This window comes from Mycena indigotica (assembly GCF_014461135.1).
Source record: "Mycena indigotica strain 171206Taipei chromosome Unknown Mind.scaff0011, whole genome shotgun sequence".
Taxonomy (NCBI): Eukaryota; Fungi; Basidiomycota; class Agaricomycetes; order Agaricales; family Mycenaceae; genus Mycena; species Mycena indigotica.
This window is the reverse complement of record NW_023503010.1, coordinates 2,677,309-2,693,933: the sequence shown is the minus strand read 5'-3', so window position 1 is coordinate 2,693,933 and position 16,625 is coordinate 2,677,309. Positions and strand designations below refer to the sequence as shown.

The 16,625-nt window shown below is 50.7% G+C and overlaps 4 protein-coding genes across 4 annotated transcripts; 2 read left to right on the top strand and 2 right to left on the bottom strand.

Moving 5' to 3' along the window:
• Positions 1-190: 190 nt before the first annotated feature.
• Positions 191-1,416, top strand: MIND_01191900 (uncharacterized protein; the record flags this gene model as incomplete). Its single annotated transcript, XM_037368430.1, has 2 exons — positions 191-784; positions 838-1,416. The coding sequence occupies 2 exons, from the start codon at positions 191-193 to the stop codon at positions 1,414-1,416; spliced, it is 1,173 nt and encodes a 390-aa protein (XP_037215356.1).
• A 1,883-nt stretch (positions 1,417-3,299) lies between these two features.
• Positions 3,300-8,955, bottom strand: MIND_01191800 (uncharacterized protein; the record flags this gene model as incomplete). The annotated part of the gene is made up of 16 exons (XM_037368429.1): positions 3,300-4,333; positions 4,381-4,926; positions 4,980-5,635; positions 5,681-5,791; positions 5,841-6,007; positions 6,055-6,200; positions 6,245-6,394; positions 6,439-6,742; positions 6,799-7,047; positions 7,097-7,314; positions 7,364-7,448; positions 7,494-7,928; positions 7,977-8,475; positions 8,520-8,640; positions 8,687-8,811; positions 8,858-8,955. The coding sequence occupies 16 exons, from the start codon at positions 8,953-8,955 to the stop codon at positions 3,300-3,302; spliced, it is 4,944 nt and encodes a 1,647-aa protein (XP_037215355.1).
• A 1,996-nt stretch (positions 8,956-10,951) lies between these two features.
• MIND_01191700 (TSPc domain-containing protein) lies at positions 10,952-13,933 on the bottom strand (the record flags this gene model as incomplete). The annotated part of the gene is made up of 19 exons (XM_037368428.1): positions 10,952-10,976; positions 11,029-11,086; positions 11,159-11,182; positions 11,241-11,273; positions 11,328-11,365; positions 11,419-11,441; positions 11,596-11,638; positions 11,694-11,721; positions 11,766-11,882; positions 11,929-11,942; positions 11,994-12,052; positions 12,108-12,214; positions 12,264-12,434; positions 12,484-12,604; positions 12,661-12,892; positions 12,946-13,087; positions 13,139-13,468; positions 13,518-13,581; positions 13,628-13,933. 19 exons carry the CDS (start codon positions 13,931-13,933, stop codon positions 10,952-10,954), a joined length of 1,935 nt encoding a protein of 644 aa, XP_037215354.1.
• A 480-nt stretch (positions 13,934-14,413) lies between these two features.
• On the top strand, positions 14,414-16,525 carry MIND_01191600 (MYND-type domain-containing protein; the record flags this gene model as incomplete). Its single annotated transcript, XM_037368427.1, has 6 exons — positions 14,414-14,422; positions 14,470-14,508; positions 14,559-14,729; positions 14,776-15,870; positions 15,920-16,061; positions 16,110-16,525. 6 exons carry the CDS (start codon positions 14,414-14,416, stop codon positions 16,523-16,525), a joined length of 1,872 nt encoding a protein of 623 aa, XP_037215353.1.
• Between the last annotated feature and the right edge of the window lie 100 nt (positions 16,526-16,625).

Below are 16,625 nucleotides of genomic sequence, written 5' to 3'. Positions count from 1 at the left end.
TCATCATACTTTTTTCGACCTTCGTTCTACCTGCAGTCGCGCAGTTTAGCGGAAGCAGCAGCTCGAATCCGTATGTCGGGTTTCGGCCCGACTCAATAACGACGGTCAATTCGCCGCGTCCCTCGTCCTGCTCCAACTTACAGAATAGTATAGGGCACCTTCGCCATTGTGTGTATCTGGGCGTTCTTCTATGCCGTGCTTTCGATATGGAACTTTATTTGTCTGGTCACGGCGCGAGGCCATCGCTCGCCCCATGCCCTCCTCCTCCCCCGCCATCATTTTTTTCGGCTGGAGTAATGCCCTTTACATGACCATAATCGTGCTGCAAAACAGTCTAAACCTATCCTTCCGGTCAAGTTTACCCGACCTCCTCCTCCCCACCCTGCGATTCCTGAGTAACCTTGCCGGCGATTGGGCCTTGGTTTTATTGTTCCTCGCCATCCACGCCGTTGTCTTCAACCGCGAAACCGCGCTGCACAAAGCCACGGAGGGTAAATCGGGAGGCCACCATCCTGCACTCATCGCTCTGCACGTGACCTTTGCGTCGCTCTTGTTCATACTGGGCACCGCCGCGGAGGGGTATACTTTTGACACGAATGTCAAATTCTACAACACGACCCAGTTCAGGGGGACGCGCGGTCGTCAGGCACTGCGGAGTCGTATCAGCACGGGAAACAGTCTATTCTATGCTTTCCAGAGCTTCGTTATCCTCTCGTTCATCGATATCCTCGCCACATCGATCGTTCTTTGGCGGGGGTGGAGGAGGGCGGGAATTTCAGACCGCGTATGTCTACCATTACTGTTCCTCCGTTTAGTGCATCCACTCATTGCTGTTAGGTGACTAATGTCTTGTTCTATGTCATTACTCCGCTGTATTGCTTCATGGCGCTGTTCACAATGATCTTCACTATCGTGTTCTCGCCAAACGGGCTGCCTGACAGCGCGTCCCTCAGCACCCTGGAGAGCGCCAACCTCGCCAGCGTGCTGCTCACCACACTCTGCTCGATCGGTATCATCATCGTCATTCTCGTTGCGAGCGTGAAGAAGGGTTGGTGGGGCGAAGACGAGTTCAAGTACCCGCCTCAACAACAACTTTGGGTGCCGCAACAGCCGCAATACGTCTACGCGACTGCTCCGGCTCCAGGCGCACAGCCACAACCGGGCTACTCTGTTCCACAGCCGGCAGTCACGCCGGCCGGTTATTACGTATCACCGGCGCAGACCGGCATGCCACAGCCGGCGCTGTTGCCGCCGATGGCACCGGGCCCGGCATCGCCATATTCATATTCGAATTCGTCGCCATCGTCTCCCGGTCCAATGGAGAGCACTGTTGGCGGGTACACGCCGCCGCATTCAGAACAGGGAGTGCAGCCAGCGAAACCGGGCAAGGGAGGGATGCATTTGGCGACCATCTAAAAAGTATCCAATACCTACCACAGTTACTAAAGTGTAAAAGACCACAGAAGAAAATCAATCAAGAGTCACTAAATAATATTAACCAGGCAGAAGTCACTTTCTTGTGGTTGAACTTGTTAATCGCTATCTGTACCAACGATTGCTGAGCTTCTGTCAGAATTTATAGAGCTGTATAATGTGTACCCACAGATTAAACAGGTCCCAGTTTCCCCATGAACCAAGGCTTGCATCTAGTTCAATGCATGTTACTTGGGGAAGGGCTTCGACGTAGCGCTCTAGCTGCCAATGCGCACCGTTTCCGATGGAGAGGTGCTCCAGCTGACATTCCATCGAGCGGACGACAACGGGAACCGACAATGCGCCACCGTGACCCAGAGCATGTGGTGTAAACATCTTTTCTTCAATATGGAGGCGCCGCAGGGCGGGGGCGCGAAATGCGGTAAAGAGCTGGTATAGCTCCTCTGAGGCCGAGAAACTGGCACTGGCAATGAGCGTCTCCAGCCGGGGAAATGACAATGTGCGGGTGCCAGTGACCCAGGCAGTGCTATCCCACCCTCGGGAGGGGGCCGCAAACCGCAACACACACGCAACAAGATGCGGCGTGTGAGAAAGGATGTCAACGGCCGAGTCTACGTCTGTATAGGAGAGGTAGAGCGTTGTCAGCTGCCCCCAAGGTAGCAAGTGGTGTCTGAGGTCTGCCCTCTCCATGTCCGGGTTGCAAAGGTCAAGAAAGGCTGTTGAAAGACACGGGGCATGGAGTTGACCAATGAGCAGGTCCACATGTGTGTTTTCCGACTCGTCAAATCGGACTTCGAGGGCGCTCAGAGCTGGAAGAGAGCCTTTGATCAGTCCAGAGCGGACATTCCAGTCACAATCCGGAGGGATTTCGAGCGCAACGTGCTGCCAGCGCGCACTGTGAGAACAAAACAGAACCAGGGCCTCTTCGCAGATTCCGGGATGGCCCAATACGGATCTGCCCAGCAGAAGCGAGAGCGCCGTATTTTGCGACCGCTCCAACCACACACGCGCCGTTTGAAGATCTAGTTGAGGCAGAGTTCGGCAAGATGGTCGCGGCAGGAAAATCCCGATGGCTCGCCACAACATTGGGGTAGTAATTGCGATTTCGCGCCATAATCTACATACCTGGGCGAGTTTCGTGGGTGAGTGGTTTCCGGTCAGCGGCGGACAGATTGGATATGGTGGGACACTGAGCAAGAAAATTTTTGTCACAATTTCGGTGGGCAGAGTGAAGATCGAGGCAAGAGGCGGGTCTGTTAGTCGGAGGCCATCGATTGTGCATATGACGTTTCTACTCTTGACAGAGCCTAAAGTCGAGGTCAATTCCACTTGAGCCGTGGTAACCATCGTTCGCAAGCACTCTAATCCTCCGAGTACAACGATTCCGAGTCGGCTTCAAGTTGAATCTGACACAGGTCTCAGTATGTAGCAGTATTCAAGCTTTAGGAGTGTCAGAAGAATGGAAGTGTTGACAGGAGCCGAGGACGTCACGTGACAACACTTGATGAATATTCACTCTCAGAAGCACCAACACCACAAAAAAGTTGTGCAGCAAAGTCCCGCTGGTCCTTGAGCACTGAGTACTAGACACATTGTTGTTGTATTAATGTGCTAAAGTTCGAACGACAGAAGCTCCAACTGGGTAAGCAACCTACGCACTCCACTCGTTCCAGCCACAGTACCGCCGAAGGAAAACGGTTTCGAGGTACTTGAGAAAGGCGGTTTTCTTATTTTCGCATGTGTAGACAACCTAGTTGCTTTTCCTCCTTGAACACGATTGAGAAAGCCTCGGAAAATTGCGAGTGCGGGAACTGTGCTTTACCAAGACTTGAGAATAGCGATATTCAGTGATTAACGCGTGTATTCTACGATAGTTCAACCCTCCAGACCTTAATTACCCCTGCCCTATCTCCACTGACAACACCCGCTCGAAAAGGTGAATCAATACAGGCGAGCGCCGTGATGACATCTTGATGGGCTTTGAGCAAATTCTGCTGTGTATGCGTGATCAACGACATCCGTTGCGCGGGCCGGTTACTCTGGCTGGCTGTTGTAGCTGGGTCTGCCCAAGTCTCCACATAGGTGGACGCAGTAGTGGAGGAGAAGGAGGTATATGTCGGGCGCTCGGCCTCAGAGTCAAGGCCACTGAGGACGGTCGTTCTGTCTAGCTTGGCGAGGTCCCATAACCGGAGTTTTCGGTCTTCAGAACCCGAAATCATGAACCCTCTGCGGCCGTGCCCACCAGCCTCCACACCCTCAGCCAGGTCAGAGCGATGGACGCCAACATGACCACCGAAGTCGACACCGACGACCAAAGCACGAACATCAGCCGAGGGTGGCGGGAGAAGCTCATCGTGGAATGTACTTTGCGATGGGTCAGGCGGAATGGCTTGTCGTGAAGTAACAAGAGCAGCGATGGCAGCAGCAGGAGTCATATCTGCATCGACTCCGGTCAATTCATGCGGCTCAGCCAATGTCTCTTCTCCGCTCTGGCGCGCAACAAAGGTCTCCACCAGCAATGCCTTTTCGATGTCCCACACCTCGACCAGGTTGGTAAACGTTCGATCATTCTTCCTCGAGCCCTCTACCGTCACCATCACCCATTTCCCGCGACCTTTCGAAGGATGGACGACACATTGGCGTATCCGGACGAACCGGCCAGTTGACGCAACACCGACATGCCAACTTTTGAGCAGCAGCCCAAAACGCCGATCCCATAGCGTCAGCACGCCTGTTGAGGTTCCCACAACAATCCAAGACCGTCGTCGGTCAATGCAAAGACAAGTAATGGGGCCATGATGTCTTGGGTTTTCCATCGTTTGCACGACATCCATCGTCCTCAGATCAAGAATGGTGATATTCGAATGTGTGGTGGCATAAACGAGATGCGAGCCAGAATCTGTGTATGTAGGTTTAGTACTAGAAACCGCCGAAGAGTAAACTGACCGGTGTTATAATGGGTCATACAAGTAATGAACTCGCCCTGAGCAGCGTGCTCTACCTGGTGCCCGCGAATCACTTGCAGCTTGTTATATTTTGGCAGTGACCCGGTTTGGGTAACATGAACCCGCACAATATGGAGACTCCCATCGTCCGCCGCGCTTGCAAAACAATGTACCCCTTCAAGCATACAGACACACTTGACTTTCGCATGGTGTTGACCATAGGTGTGCCTCGGTTTCGTCGTTACATTACGCTCGAGACGTGCTGTGTCCCAAACCTTGACCGTCTTGTCGTCTGATGCGGATACAAAGAACATGTGATCAGGCGAAACGGCGAGACCATTGATGGCATCAGAGTGCGAAGTGAGGTGAGAAACAAGGGTTGCTTCTGTGTGTTTCGCGCCTTCCCGGGCTTGGAAAGTATGCCGGACCGCATTCCGGCGCCGTACAGGGCCTTCATGGACGTTGGGACCAAAATCGTTCTGCAGTTCCCGGTTATTGTCAAGATAGAGGTTTTCCAGCAGATTACTAATTCCGGCTTCTTGGCCATCTAAGCAAGATGAATCGGTTCCGTAATCAAGATAACGAGCAGAATATACGCACCGTAAGTGGAGATTGGTTGTAAGGACGGAACACGAGAACGTGTCGGACCCCGAATCGTGGTTGTCGACATTGATAGGGGTGATGTGGTGCCTGATCGTTCCGGTGATCCGTCTGATCGTAGTTTGACGCGTCCATCAAGTAATCCGATCGCATTGGTTTTCGAGGATCCTACAGCGGGAGCGGCCTTTTGACTATCCGTTGTCCCGCCCAATTGCATCCGACTTAGTGGTCGGAAAGTGGTAGAATTTGTAGTCGACACAACAGAGTCCGTTGGACTGACAGGTCTTTCGATGGGTGATGGAGCACCTACTGCGACGGCGGCAGCAGATGAAATGGAGAGGGATGGTGACATGGTAGCATTGCGTGGAGGGCTAAGAATAATGGAAGAGCTAGAGCCATTGATCGTGGCGAGACGCCGTCGCAGGTCTTCGAACGGTGCGATGCTGCCATGGTCCGACATACGGTTAGGACTAAGAAGAGGCGTGGTGAGGGCCGAAGTTCTTCGCGCGTGAGATAGTCTCCGATTGCCAAAATCACTGGATCGTGATTTGAGAAAGACCGTCTGAGGTACAACACCCAGTTTCGGTAGCTCGATGTCCCCGATAGATTTAAGGTTCTTGTCGGCTTCTGGCTCGAAACTAACACGAGACGCGAAACTGAGAGAGATGTTAGAATCGATTCATAATGGTACATGAACAAACCTGGAAGTTGCGTTGGCTAGCCTGATAATATACTCTCTCATTGCGAGCAGCTTGACCTCTTCTGTTGAGGTCATTCCTAGTTGTTGAAGCTTAGCAAACTGTGCATCGTCCCTAGATGGTAATTAGTAAGGCAAGGGAATAAGCCATAGACAACACGTACTCGTCTGACTTCGGACCACGAGAAACGGTGCCAGTCTTGCGAAGGGACAGGACACTCTCCCGAGGCGACTCGTTCCTACTCGGAACTCGCCGCTGTCCTCGCCAAAAAGAGCTTTTGTCCGACTTCATTGCCCATTGCACGGCGGCGTCAAAAACTTGGCGCGATAACTTGATCAGGTTTAGTTCGAGCTTGGAGTTCCACTCAAAATACTGACGGGAGGCTTCATTGCTGACAAAAGACTTTGCTCATCGAGAGTAACGATATCAGACTTGAGGAAATGACGGAGAGATGGGTAAATGATACACCATGCATCGCTTTCAGGAAGGTGGGATGTTGCACAAACGATAAATGCAGCAGCACCTGAAAATGTTGAGCATCAGCCAAAACGAAGGACGACTTCATACCCTGTCGTATCCACACATTGGGATGGTATAAAAAACCCAACGTGTTCGTCATGAGCTCCCAAATCCGCATCTTCTTGAAAAGGCCAAGCTCGCAGAGACTGGTCAACGCTACAAGAACTTTGGCGACGACAGTCTCCTCCACATCTATGCCTGGCGGTGAACGGTCGGAATTATGGATGAGGACGGGGAATTACCGGAGAGCGCTTGTATCATCAACGGCAATATGTACTCCTCCAAACTCCTGCCTCCTGCGCAAGCGACGACATCCACGATACTCTCAAAAAACGCATAACGAAGCAACCAGTCGCGGTCATTGAGGTAGGTGATCATGTGGCTTAAAACAACATCGTTGGTCTTTTGCCACCCTAAGAACACACACATCGACGAAATGTTGTGGAGAACGGATCGCTTCACGACACTGGAGGAGTCCATTAAAAGGGCGGACAAATGTTCTTGGATGTTGTTTTGAAGGTCTTGCATGCTCGCGTCGTATGAAACCTGAGAAAAAAACAAGTCAAACAGTTGAAGATCGCAGACTTGAACGTAACAACTACCTCAAATCTCGCGTTATCATACTCTTGCTGGGCGACCGCTTCTGGAGCGAGCTTGAACGTCCCGTGGGCCTTTAAAGCCTGCCCCATCTCCAAGTAACGCACTGCAGTATCGGCCAGATGGACGATGCATTGCGCATACGTACAACGAACGGAAACTTCGGGGTCTTGGACAACATATTTGATGTTGGGTAAGATGTATTCAGGAAATATCAGGGCGTTCGATGGAGTTATAACGGTGACCATCATGAGCTAGAGCCATTGTCAGGAATAGATAGGTAGAAGATCAAAGGGCACTCACCACTTGAACCATAGTGCGCATGGCTGCAGAACGAACTGTTGCTGAGTCATCGTGGAGTAGTTCGACAATGTATGGCAGCATCCTGTCGAGCTTGGCTTCGTCCGTAAGATGAGACGCTAGTGCCAGAAAGACATCTAATGCTTGGACTTTGGAGCTCGGCAGAGCACAGTTCCGGACATTCGCAGTGACCAACGCCAAAATGATAAGCGCAGGTCCGTCTAAGGAACAACCTTCAACTCCAAGGAACGTGGAATGGACTCGACATACCTTCAGATGCGCGCAAGCCTTGGTTGAGAGTTCCACGAAGCTTGGATTCCCGATTTGGGATGTGAATCTCAATCGGTAGAATATCCTAGCACGATCGGTGATCATCGGCAAGGAAGCGGGAATCACGGACCTGGAAAGGACGGGACATCCCGATAGTCGAGTTATACTCGACCTTCACATCCATCACCGTTTCTTCGGCGGATTCGGGAATAAGGTAGGTTTCGACGCTTTCATAGTCTGCCCAGATCCTTTCCATTCGATGGTCGGAGTCGCTTGGCAGCACATCGGTAGACGACTCGATGACCGCCGTGGGATTGGGGTTCAGTGATGAATTCGATCGCAGGTTGGTTCCAGAAACGGTGGGAGTAAGAGGCCCGGGAGTTTGGGTAGATGACGTCGTATTTGAAAAAGGCGGATTAGAGGGAAGGTCGTTGACGGAGGACACGTAGTTGTGCAGGAATGAGTAGAATGACTCTGGGAGGACAGATCCTCGAGAAGTATGCAACAAGGTGTCGAAAGTCGGCCTCGCACTGGGCTCGAGACTGATCATTTGCTTGATCACATTCTACTGTCCACCCTAAGATAAAGCCACTTCGAAAAACGATGGACTCACCCGGATACCCTCGTCTTCGATTGGCGCAAGATAGCTGTCGACGTTATATTGGCCATCACGATAATTGAAAAGCTGGCTGAGAGTGAAAAGCGGTGCCCCTTCAAGGAAGAGCTCTGCAATAACACAACCAGCACTGAAGCAGTCCATCGCTTCTGTGACTTTCCCGTCGCGTTTGCCCTCCGTCTCGTCTAGCTTGGATTTCTTCGCGCTGATATCTGGATTGTTGGCGGCTGTATAAAAACGTTCCGGTGCAATATAGCAAATTCGACGTCCTGAAGTATCAAAGTAGAACGAGAAGTCGGAGGGATCTTCGAGTGGTAGGTAGGTCGGTTTGTAGGATGCAAAGTCGGACAGGTAGACCCAATTCCACGATGTGACGAGGATATTCTCCGATTTAATGTCTCCATGAGATACCTTGCGGTTGCGTGCGTCGCGGAGGGCGTTTAGAAGTTGAAAGGTTATCCATTTTTTCTCTATTATGCTCAAGAACGGGCGGGTACTGTGGAAGTTAAACAAATGCAGGCGCGCAAGACCGGTACACACCTTATCCGGTCATACAGACTGCTCGCAATCCATTGTCGAACGATATACCCCGCCCTCTCTGTCTCCACAAATGACTGATAGTTGTACACATTCGCAATGTCCGTCAAAGCTTCCCGGTCGGCTTTCCGAGACTGAGCCAGACACAGAGCTGAGAGCTAGTCACTCACCTTTCAATCTTCGATGGTAGTTGCGCAACGACAGGCCAGGGTCGGGTTTGATGAAGACTTTGACAACAAGATAGCTATTTCGATGTCGGCATTTCACTGTTTTGAGAAAACGCGCGGATCCTAAGCTTCAGAGAGTCATTTTGGCCCATGAGGAGAGGCTAAACAAAGTACCTCTTATCGTAGATGATGTCTGAACCAAGTTCTGCGACGAAAGAATCGAGTGCCGCAGTAGTACGTGTGAAGGTCGAGCCTGAGTGAGCATTGCCCATGTCGGATGGATTAGGTTTGGATAGTCCGATATAGGACGGTAGATGGGCTTAGTATATTGTCTTCATCCAAGACTTCGCCAACCAGATCCACGTTTGAGAAAGGGAGGCGTAATGGTGGTCACACTTGTCACATCACGCGTTGGATTGCCCAAGATGAACTCAAACGTTCAGGGTCGGTTCACTAGGGCGCTGCCTGAGCCAGACTACAGGCAGCGCGACTACTTATCACGAAGAAACGATTCCACTCTGAAGTTGTGTCGGGATCGAGCCTGTGAAGTTGCTTTGTGTTGCTCACATTTACCGACTCGATTCTCACGCAAACGGGACTGGCTTCCACTACTCTATGCCAACCAACTCAATGTTACTTCAAGTCAGTGCGCTTATCGACATAGCAACTTGTAGCTCTTGGTCGACTACTCCGAGCAAGCTTTGAGCTTCGCAAAGTCCTGGTGAGATACATTATAAGGAGCTACATACAAACTAAACGAACAATAAGTAGGACAATATTATACTACAGGGCACGTAAATCGCGCAATATATTTGCAATGTTTTCTTCGACCCATCTCCGGGAACCCTTCTCACGCACCCAACGTCGCGAATATTGTCTGACAGGAAACTCGCAGTGAGTATTTCCGGCTGTCAGCACAAGGGAGTAATGCGCGCCGTCCTCTGTCGAGCTCTCGTCCTCGTCGTCTGACTGGGGCGAATCCAGATCGAGCAGCTTTTGGACTGCGACAACAGTTTGCGCGTAGACTTGAGCCTCCGCCACTTTCCCACCACCTTCTTCCAGGATTTCCAGCTGGACCGATTGGCCTAAATGTCGTCGCAGATTGGATATTCGGCGATGCTGGATGGTTTTGGGCGACAGGGCTTCCAGGTCAAGTGGTGTACTCGGACCTGGGCTTATATACGGCTCAGGTATGTTGTCGACGCTGGGGGAGAGCACTGGCGTTGTTGGTATCTGGACTTGCAACGAAAGGGACGCAAAACGCGGTTGACTTGGTTGTCCATCCAGATGTGGAATGAGCTTTGAGCTCGTCCTGGACTTGGGAGGCGGTGTAGGACCTCGCTCTATCATGGGGGCCTGTGATCGTGAAGTTAAAGGACGCGGACCCAAGGGCAGTTCAATCGCTGGTGGTCGTAATCGCGGCTGAATAGGTGTTGCCATTGGCCGTGGCGTTTTGGGGTTTGGTAATGCTGGCAAGGGTCGGAGAGATGCGTGTGAGATCGCACGTCTAGGTGCGAGGGGAGTAATTGCAGTCGACGCGGAATACGAAGGAGCAGCAGACGGAAGTTGGGGAAGAGGTCGACTAACATGAGGGAGAGGCCGGGCGATTCTCGCGCCAGTAACAGGAGCAGAGTTAATTCTTCGAGTATCCCAGGAAGATGAGGTTGCACGATCGTGGGCTATTTCTGACGCGCTGAATGCAGAGCGGAGGATGGGGCGTTCGCTATTTTTTCGGAGGGAGTATACGACCGCCACCATATTCGGTCTGCCTTCGGCATTCATGGTAGAGAGTGGTGGTAGACTGAGAGAAAGTGAGGGAGAGCAAAACTTGCGCTGGCCCATCGCAGTGCATATTATTATAGGCGACGCCTGCGATATGTTGCGGCAGAAAAAAATCTCAACGGATCGGAATCCGTCAAACAGTGCTCATGATCGTTGACTTCAGCGGTTTTTGCCGAGCCCAATCTGCGAAGGTGGTTCGGCTGTTGTTCGGCTGCGGCGCTTATGTTTTCTGCTGACGCTGCCGCTCTGCAAACATCCTCGCAGCCCGACGCATCTCGGACGCATCCATCTCCGGGAGTTACAACACTCAGAAATTGCTCAGAAACATTGTCAAACAACGTCAACTCGCACTGTATAGTTTACAAAGCACTAGCAACGCGCGGAGCTCAAACTCCGCCAATGAAATATTTACCAGGAACGAAGCACACACAGATCCCAGATAATAGCCAGCGGCTTGTACTGGCTTGTACATATCAACGTTAACATTCACTTGCCGAATAGTGTCTTTTCCCTGCATGACGCATTAGCCACAGAAGTAACGGGCTCGCTGACCGCAAACTCACGAGAAGAGCCATAGATTTTGCGGGTTATTGTACGTCTCCGATGTATAGGCAAATCGAACTGGGGAAATGTTGTAACTTAGCCCAAGATCTTGCTGACTACCTATGCTTATGCCAGTGGAACACCGCTTACATTTTGGCAGCTCAGAAACGTATGCTGTACACAGGTATTAGCCATGATCTATGCTCTTTTGAGAACGGTGTCGTCCACATACCAATAGGGAGCCGCTCGTCCACGAAACTCCATGCTTTGGTTCGGTGTTGAGTAACAGCAACAGAAGCCCAGAAAGTGGATTACGGACCGGCACGCCAATTGTGACGGAAATTTCCGGAGACAAGTCTGCAATCAGCATGACGTCAGCGGGGACGTCGCAAACGAGGCGCTCAACGCACAAATCTGCGGGGGCGAGTGGATCCTATGTAGAGGCTTCGTTTAGTAATTCGTGGACAGAATTTGGAGGGCAATGGTCTGTATAAGTATAGGGTCGAGTTCTCTGAACCATTGACATGCCGGAGGCAAAAGTGACCATGACATCGTTTACATAAAGCTTAGGTAAGGAATCGACTCACATCCTTCAGATTGGCGGTTTTGATTTCTGAATCAATATCGATCCTGGAAAATCACATCAGCTCCAACTTGGACCCGCAAACAAAGGAAACCTCGATACCACTCTAAAACTTGGTTCCCTGCCATACCTGCAACGAGAATAAAAAGAAAGCAGGCATAAAAAGCGACCCACCCTTGAATTGCACGTCTTCGTTAGGCTTTCCACCGAACACAGCTATCTTTGTCTGGTGCTTTTCGAACATCAGTGTGCTGAACATCGCGCAAGTCGAGGCGCAATTCCCGTTCGACACTACACTCCTTCAGTTCGAGCTCAGGTTGAAACAAGGTGTCACTACCAATAGCGATATTCCTGAGTCGTAGCCTCGGTGAGATTTTCAAGTTATGGACTGAGAGGACTGACCTTAAATCGATTGGCGGGGTTTTCGGCATTGGGACGTCAAAGCTGAGTTCACAGGTATCCTGCCAGATTTTGAACGATTCGTCAACATGAATCCGAGCCTGGATGACCCCGTACATGAAAACGCTGTGAAGTCACGTCGTTTTTTCCGTTCACGACGAGAGGGACGTCGGGATCCATGTAGTTGTAGTTGGCCGGCATCTGAGTTCCATTGAGAAATGCCCCTGGCAACGAGTTAGCGATGTCTCGACGTCTTGAAATGGCACGCCAAACAGTTATCCGCTGTGTAGAAGCTGAGTTGGTCTGTGAGGCCGAGTTTGATATCGGAAGCCACAATTTTTCGGGCCAGTGGATTAGCTCTGTTGGTCGACTGGAAGCCTGGATATCCTATGATGGTCCCCGCGAGATACGAATGTAGAAATTGGCCGAGGCAAACGAAGCCACCTTGGGAAATATGATTAGCGACACAACGGGATGATTCATGGATGCTTGCCGCCGTTGTTTGTCAGATCGATCATCAATTGCGTGACACCGGAGGCCTTGAATATCTTGAAGGCAGCTACAACGTCTGTTTGGAATGTGCTAAAGTTGCCGCCAAAGGAGCCAACAAAAAGCTGAAAAGCGGCAAAACAATAAGCGATGACTCAGAGAAGGAAATTGCCGAGCATACCACTCCAGTACGATTTCCTGGTAGAACATAAGCTTTCATAATGCCTTGATTATCTCCTTGAACTGGAAGAGTTGGCTGGAACTGGGGAGGAAGACCAAAAGCGCTAGAGACGCTCTTATCTACAATGCTTGCAATGGGTTCTCTTCGGCGCCGCATTGGACTGGGGACAATCGAGGGGTTTTTGAAGTCGACACCATTCGTTTCGTCATTCGCAACACAGTTATTAGCCCAGCTAGCATTTTGTTAACAAACACAGAGTATTTCGGTGACACGAGTCGAACACACAAAGACTCGCGGTTAGTGAAAGCCGCCCCCGCGAAGTTCGCAATATAGGGGAGGGTGATTGCCTCTGCTTTGGTCGATCCATTGACGATAACTTGCATATTGATGGAACTGTGAGCGACACCTGTGGGTCCTGCAAGGTCACCTAGCTTGGTGTTAATATGAGCCTTGAAATGTAGTTATTGCTTGTAGCTACCAAATCGCTGAGAGTATGTGGCACCGACAAGTCGATAGGAACTGAAGACGGAGTTGACGCGGACACCGTGGTCAAGGTAGTTTCCTGACACAGTTTTCGCGACAAAGTCGACATATTCATATGGGTCTTGTCCTTGTATGGAAACCACCTTAGCGCCCGCAAGTCGTTGCCAGTCGATTGTGATAAGATTGGTGTAATTTGCGCCGAGTGAGTTGATGAAATCGACAAGGTCTGGGATGATATAGACTCCTTGGACTCCATTTATCTCCAAAGACACGATGGGAGCTGGAGCAAGACTCTGATATGACGTGTAGCAGTCAGGAAACCAGCCTATCATTGGACATGAGTCTCTGAGACTATCGACAAAACCTCCACGCACGGGTATGTCCGTCGTTTAGCTGCGTGATCGTGGTATACAAGTCCCAGTTGAAATCATAGTCTGTCTGGCGAAAGTAGGTGTCAAAAATAGACAAAGGTCACGAGGCGCACCGCATATGTGGTCGTATTGATTCGTGCGAGCTCGGCCCGGATGTTTGATGTAGATTCTTGGAAGGGAACGGGAGACCGCAGATAATAGTCTTCAAAGGTGAAGAAGTCGAAAACTCGAGCGATATTGTGGGTAAGGACGTTTTGGCGGAGGGTCTCGTTGAAAGGAAACGACTTGAGACATGCCAGTGCATCTGGTGCCAACACAAATGATTTCCCTGCAATGGCTGCACATGGATCGCCCGCCACTGGAAGAGAGACCGACAACGATACAGCAAGAGCAACGAGGAGTCCAACCACAGACTTCATGGCTGTCCAAGAAGGGGAGTGCACGCAATCTGACATGATTGCGTTTTTATGTGTTACCGGGTCTGGAGATAAGATGATGAGAACCGCGTGTAACGACTGTCGACGAAAATTCTTTACCATTTTATCCACCAGTAGAAAGTCTTCGGAATATTCCACTTACATAAGGTCAACTGATATTATCACTTGAGTTGAAGTCCTGTTTTTCTTAGCCCACGAAGCCATTAGTTATGTGGACAGTTCGTTCAGCTTACGCCTGTTTTTCGATGTGCCTCGCTATAACAAGTCGCCATTGCGAACGGGGACATACAAAGAAGGATATCTGTCTTCCCCCATGTGTGCAGCCAAGTGGTGAAGCAGAACACGGTTGAGCAACAATTGAAGGTGGATGCTGTTGACAAGTTGGGGAGTGACGTAACACGGACTGCTTTGTCTGTCCCATGGTCCAGCTTCTCAAGTCTACCCGTTTTGTCCTCTCCCACCATGAGCTCTGTGCGTGCTACCCTTCATAGACACACCCAGTGAGCTAAAATGACCAGACTGCGAGACATAACCACGACCAAGACTGTTCTTGTGCGGCAAGTCCCCACTTTTCGAACGCTATCTATTGCTGACGAGGATTGATCAGGATCCGAACTCGCGTCTGACAAACGCCTCCCTCGCTAAGATTGCACAGCGAAAAGATGCATTGGACCCACAACAACTTTCACCTCAAGACATCGATGCGACCGTCACCTTCTGCCTCGAATACCTCCAAGCAACCGATGTGCCTCTGAGAGAAAAGGGCTGTTGTACCCATGTGCGTTGCTGTTGAGTGTGACTTGACTTCGAGCTGAATGACTCAGGTTATGGGCCAACTTCACGCCAAATTCGCCCTCGAAATGCTCGCCAAAATCTCTTACATTCTCCGTCCCTCTGTTGACTCTCCGTTCGTTGCACGACTGGTAGAAGCTTGGCCCGGCATCTGGAAGTGGCTAGAATATACGTTCCAAGATTGGATTGTCCACCCTATGTACAAGTTCGAATATGGTGGCACAGAGACGGGCAGATATAACGCCTTCGTCATGGTCATATCCTCCCTGCGCAGTTTCATCAAGCTTCCTCCAATTTGCGACCTTCTTCTCGCTGACCAAGGTGGTCTCCCCGTTTACCGCCTGCTTGGTTCTTGCTGGTTTTTCGAGGATGGAGACGAATTCAAAGATGCATCGAAGAATGACCGCTTGCTTTCTGCGGCGGAGCCTCTTCTTGATATCACAACATACGTTCCTGGCCGACCAAGTGACTTGTTTTTTGGGTGCCTCATGTTCGATAACTCACAAGACTCCCGCGAGTCTGCTCGTGTCGCTCTTAATCACCTTAGCGTCTACCTTGACCAACCTGCTCCATGGAGCCCTCCATTATTGTTCCTCCTCGACTATCATCTTCGAATGCTTTCCAACATGGTGATCTACCCCCAATATCGAACTAGTCTAGTCGCGGCATTTGGTGTCCGCACAGTCGTTCGGATTCTCGTTGCTCTTACTTCGACAACGTATGACGACGGCATTGCGACAGGAATTGCACAAGCGATTGTTTCAGCCTTGACCTTTCTGCATGGGACGCTACCGTCAATCTCCGGTTATGCTTGGACCATCCATTCAATTCAAGTTGGATTGCTTCCGGCTCTTCTGCGTGCTCAAGAGTGGATGGATGATTTGCCAGAAGATCGCGATGCAAAGCCATCGGTCGAGGGCTTGCTCAAGTTTCTCTCGCTGTATACGATCTACCCATCCGTCCTCCGTCCACTGCTGGCTTCTCTGCGACGCATTGAGGAGCTCAATCTCGAGGAAAAGCTCAAGGACAGCAAGACATTTCATGAGTTGTATCAGCAGCTCAAAGGATTCATTAAAGAGCGGAGTACAATTTCTCCAGATATGGACGTGAATATGCGTTGCTCCACGGTGTGTTTGTTCTTTCGAGAGTATGCACTATTGTTGACAACAGCACCAGTGTCGCAATATTGATACAAACAATAACTTTTCAAGTTGCAGTGGCTGTTTTACTGTGTCATACTGTTCGCAAGATTGTCAAAAGGCCCATTGGAAGAGTGCCCATCGTGCTGAATGCAAAACCCTGAAGGAACTCCGAGCAGGTTGGCTTTCTTTCGCCAGTTTGCTAGACTTATTCATTGTGTGATCAGAGGGTCGTGCTCCAGCCCTTCAGCCAGGAAGCGAAGACTATGAATTCGCAACTCGCAAGGTAGTCATGAACGAAATCGGTCGCCGCAAAGCAGAAATTGTCCCCGTTTGGCGTGCCGACCCTCCCGAGCGGACCCCTTGCCTGTCGTTTACACTCACACAGGTCGATAATCCTCGAGGGGTGATAGTCGTCGGTGCCCCGGAAAAGCAGCCGGGCTACCACGAGCACCAGGAGTTCCGAGTAAGGTGGGATGGTGTCGTGAACAACGGGCTGCACAACGAGCACATTATCATTGGCATTTCGTTGCCGTGGGGCTGTTATGCTGTTATGCATTTTTTGTGGCTTGGCGCCGGTGACGATGTCGCGCCAGGGGCTAACATTGTCGAGCGACTGTTCCAGACGGTGGAGCTGATGTGAGCTGTTTGAATTGCGCTGTGTCCATCGGTCGTGTATTGACTGTCTTAACCCAAACTGAAATATGTACATTTTGAAAGCAGTATGGAGCGGGGATAAATAA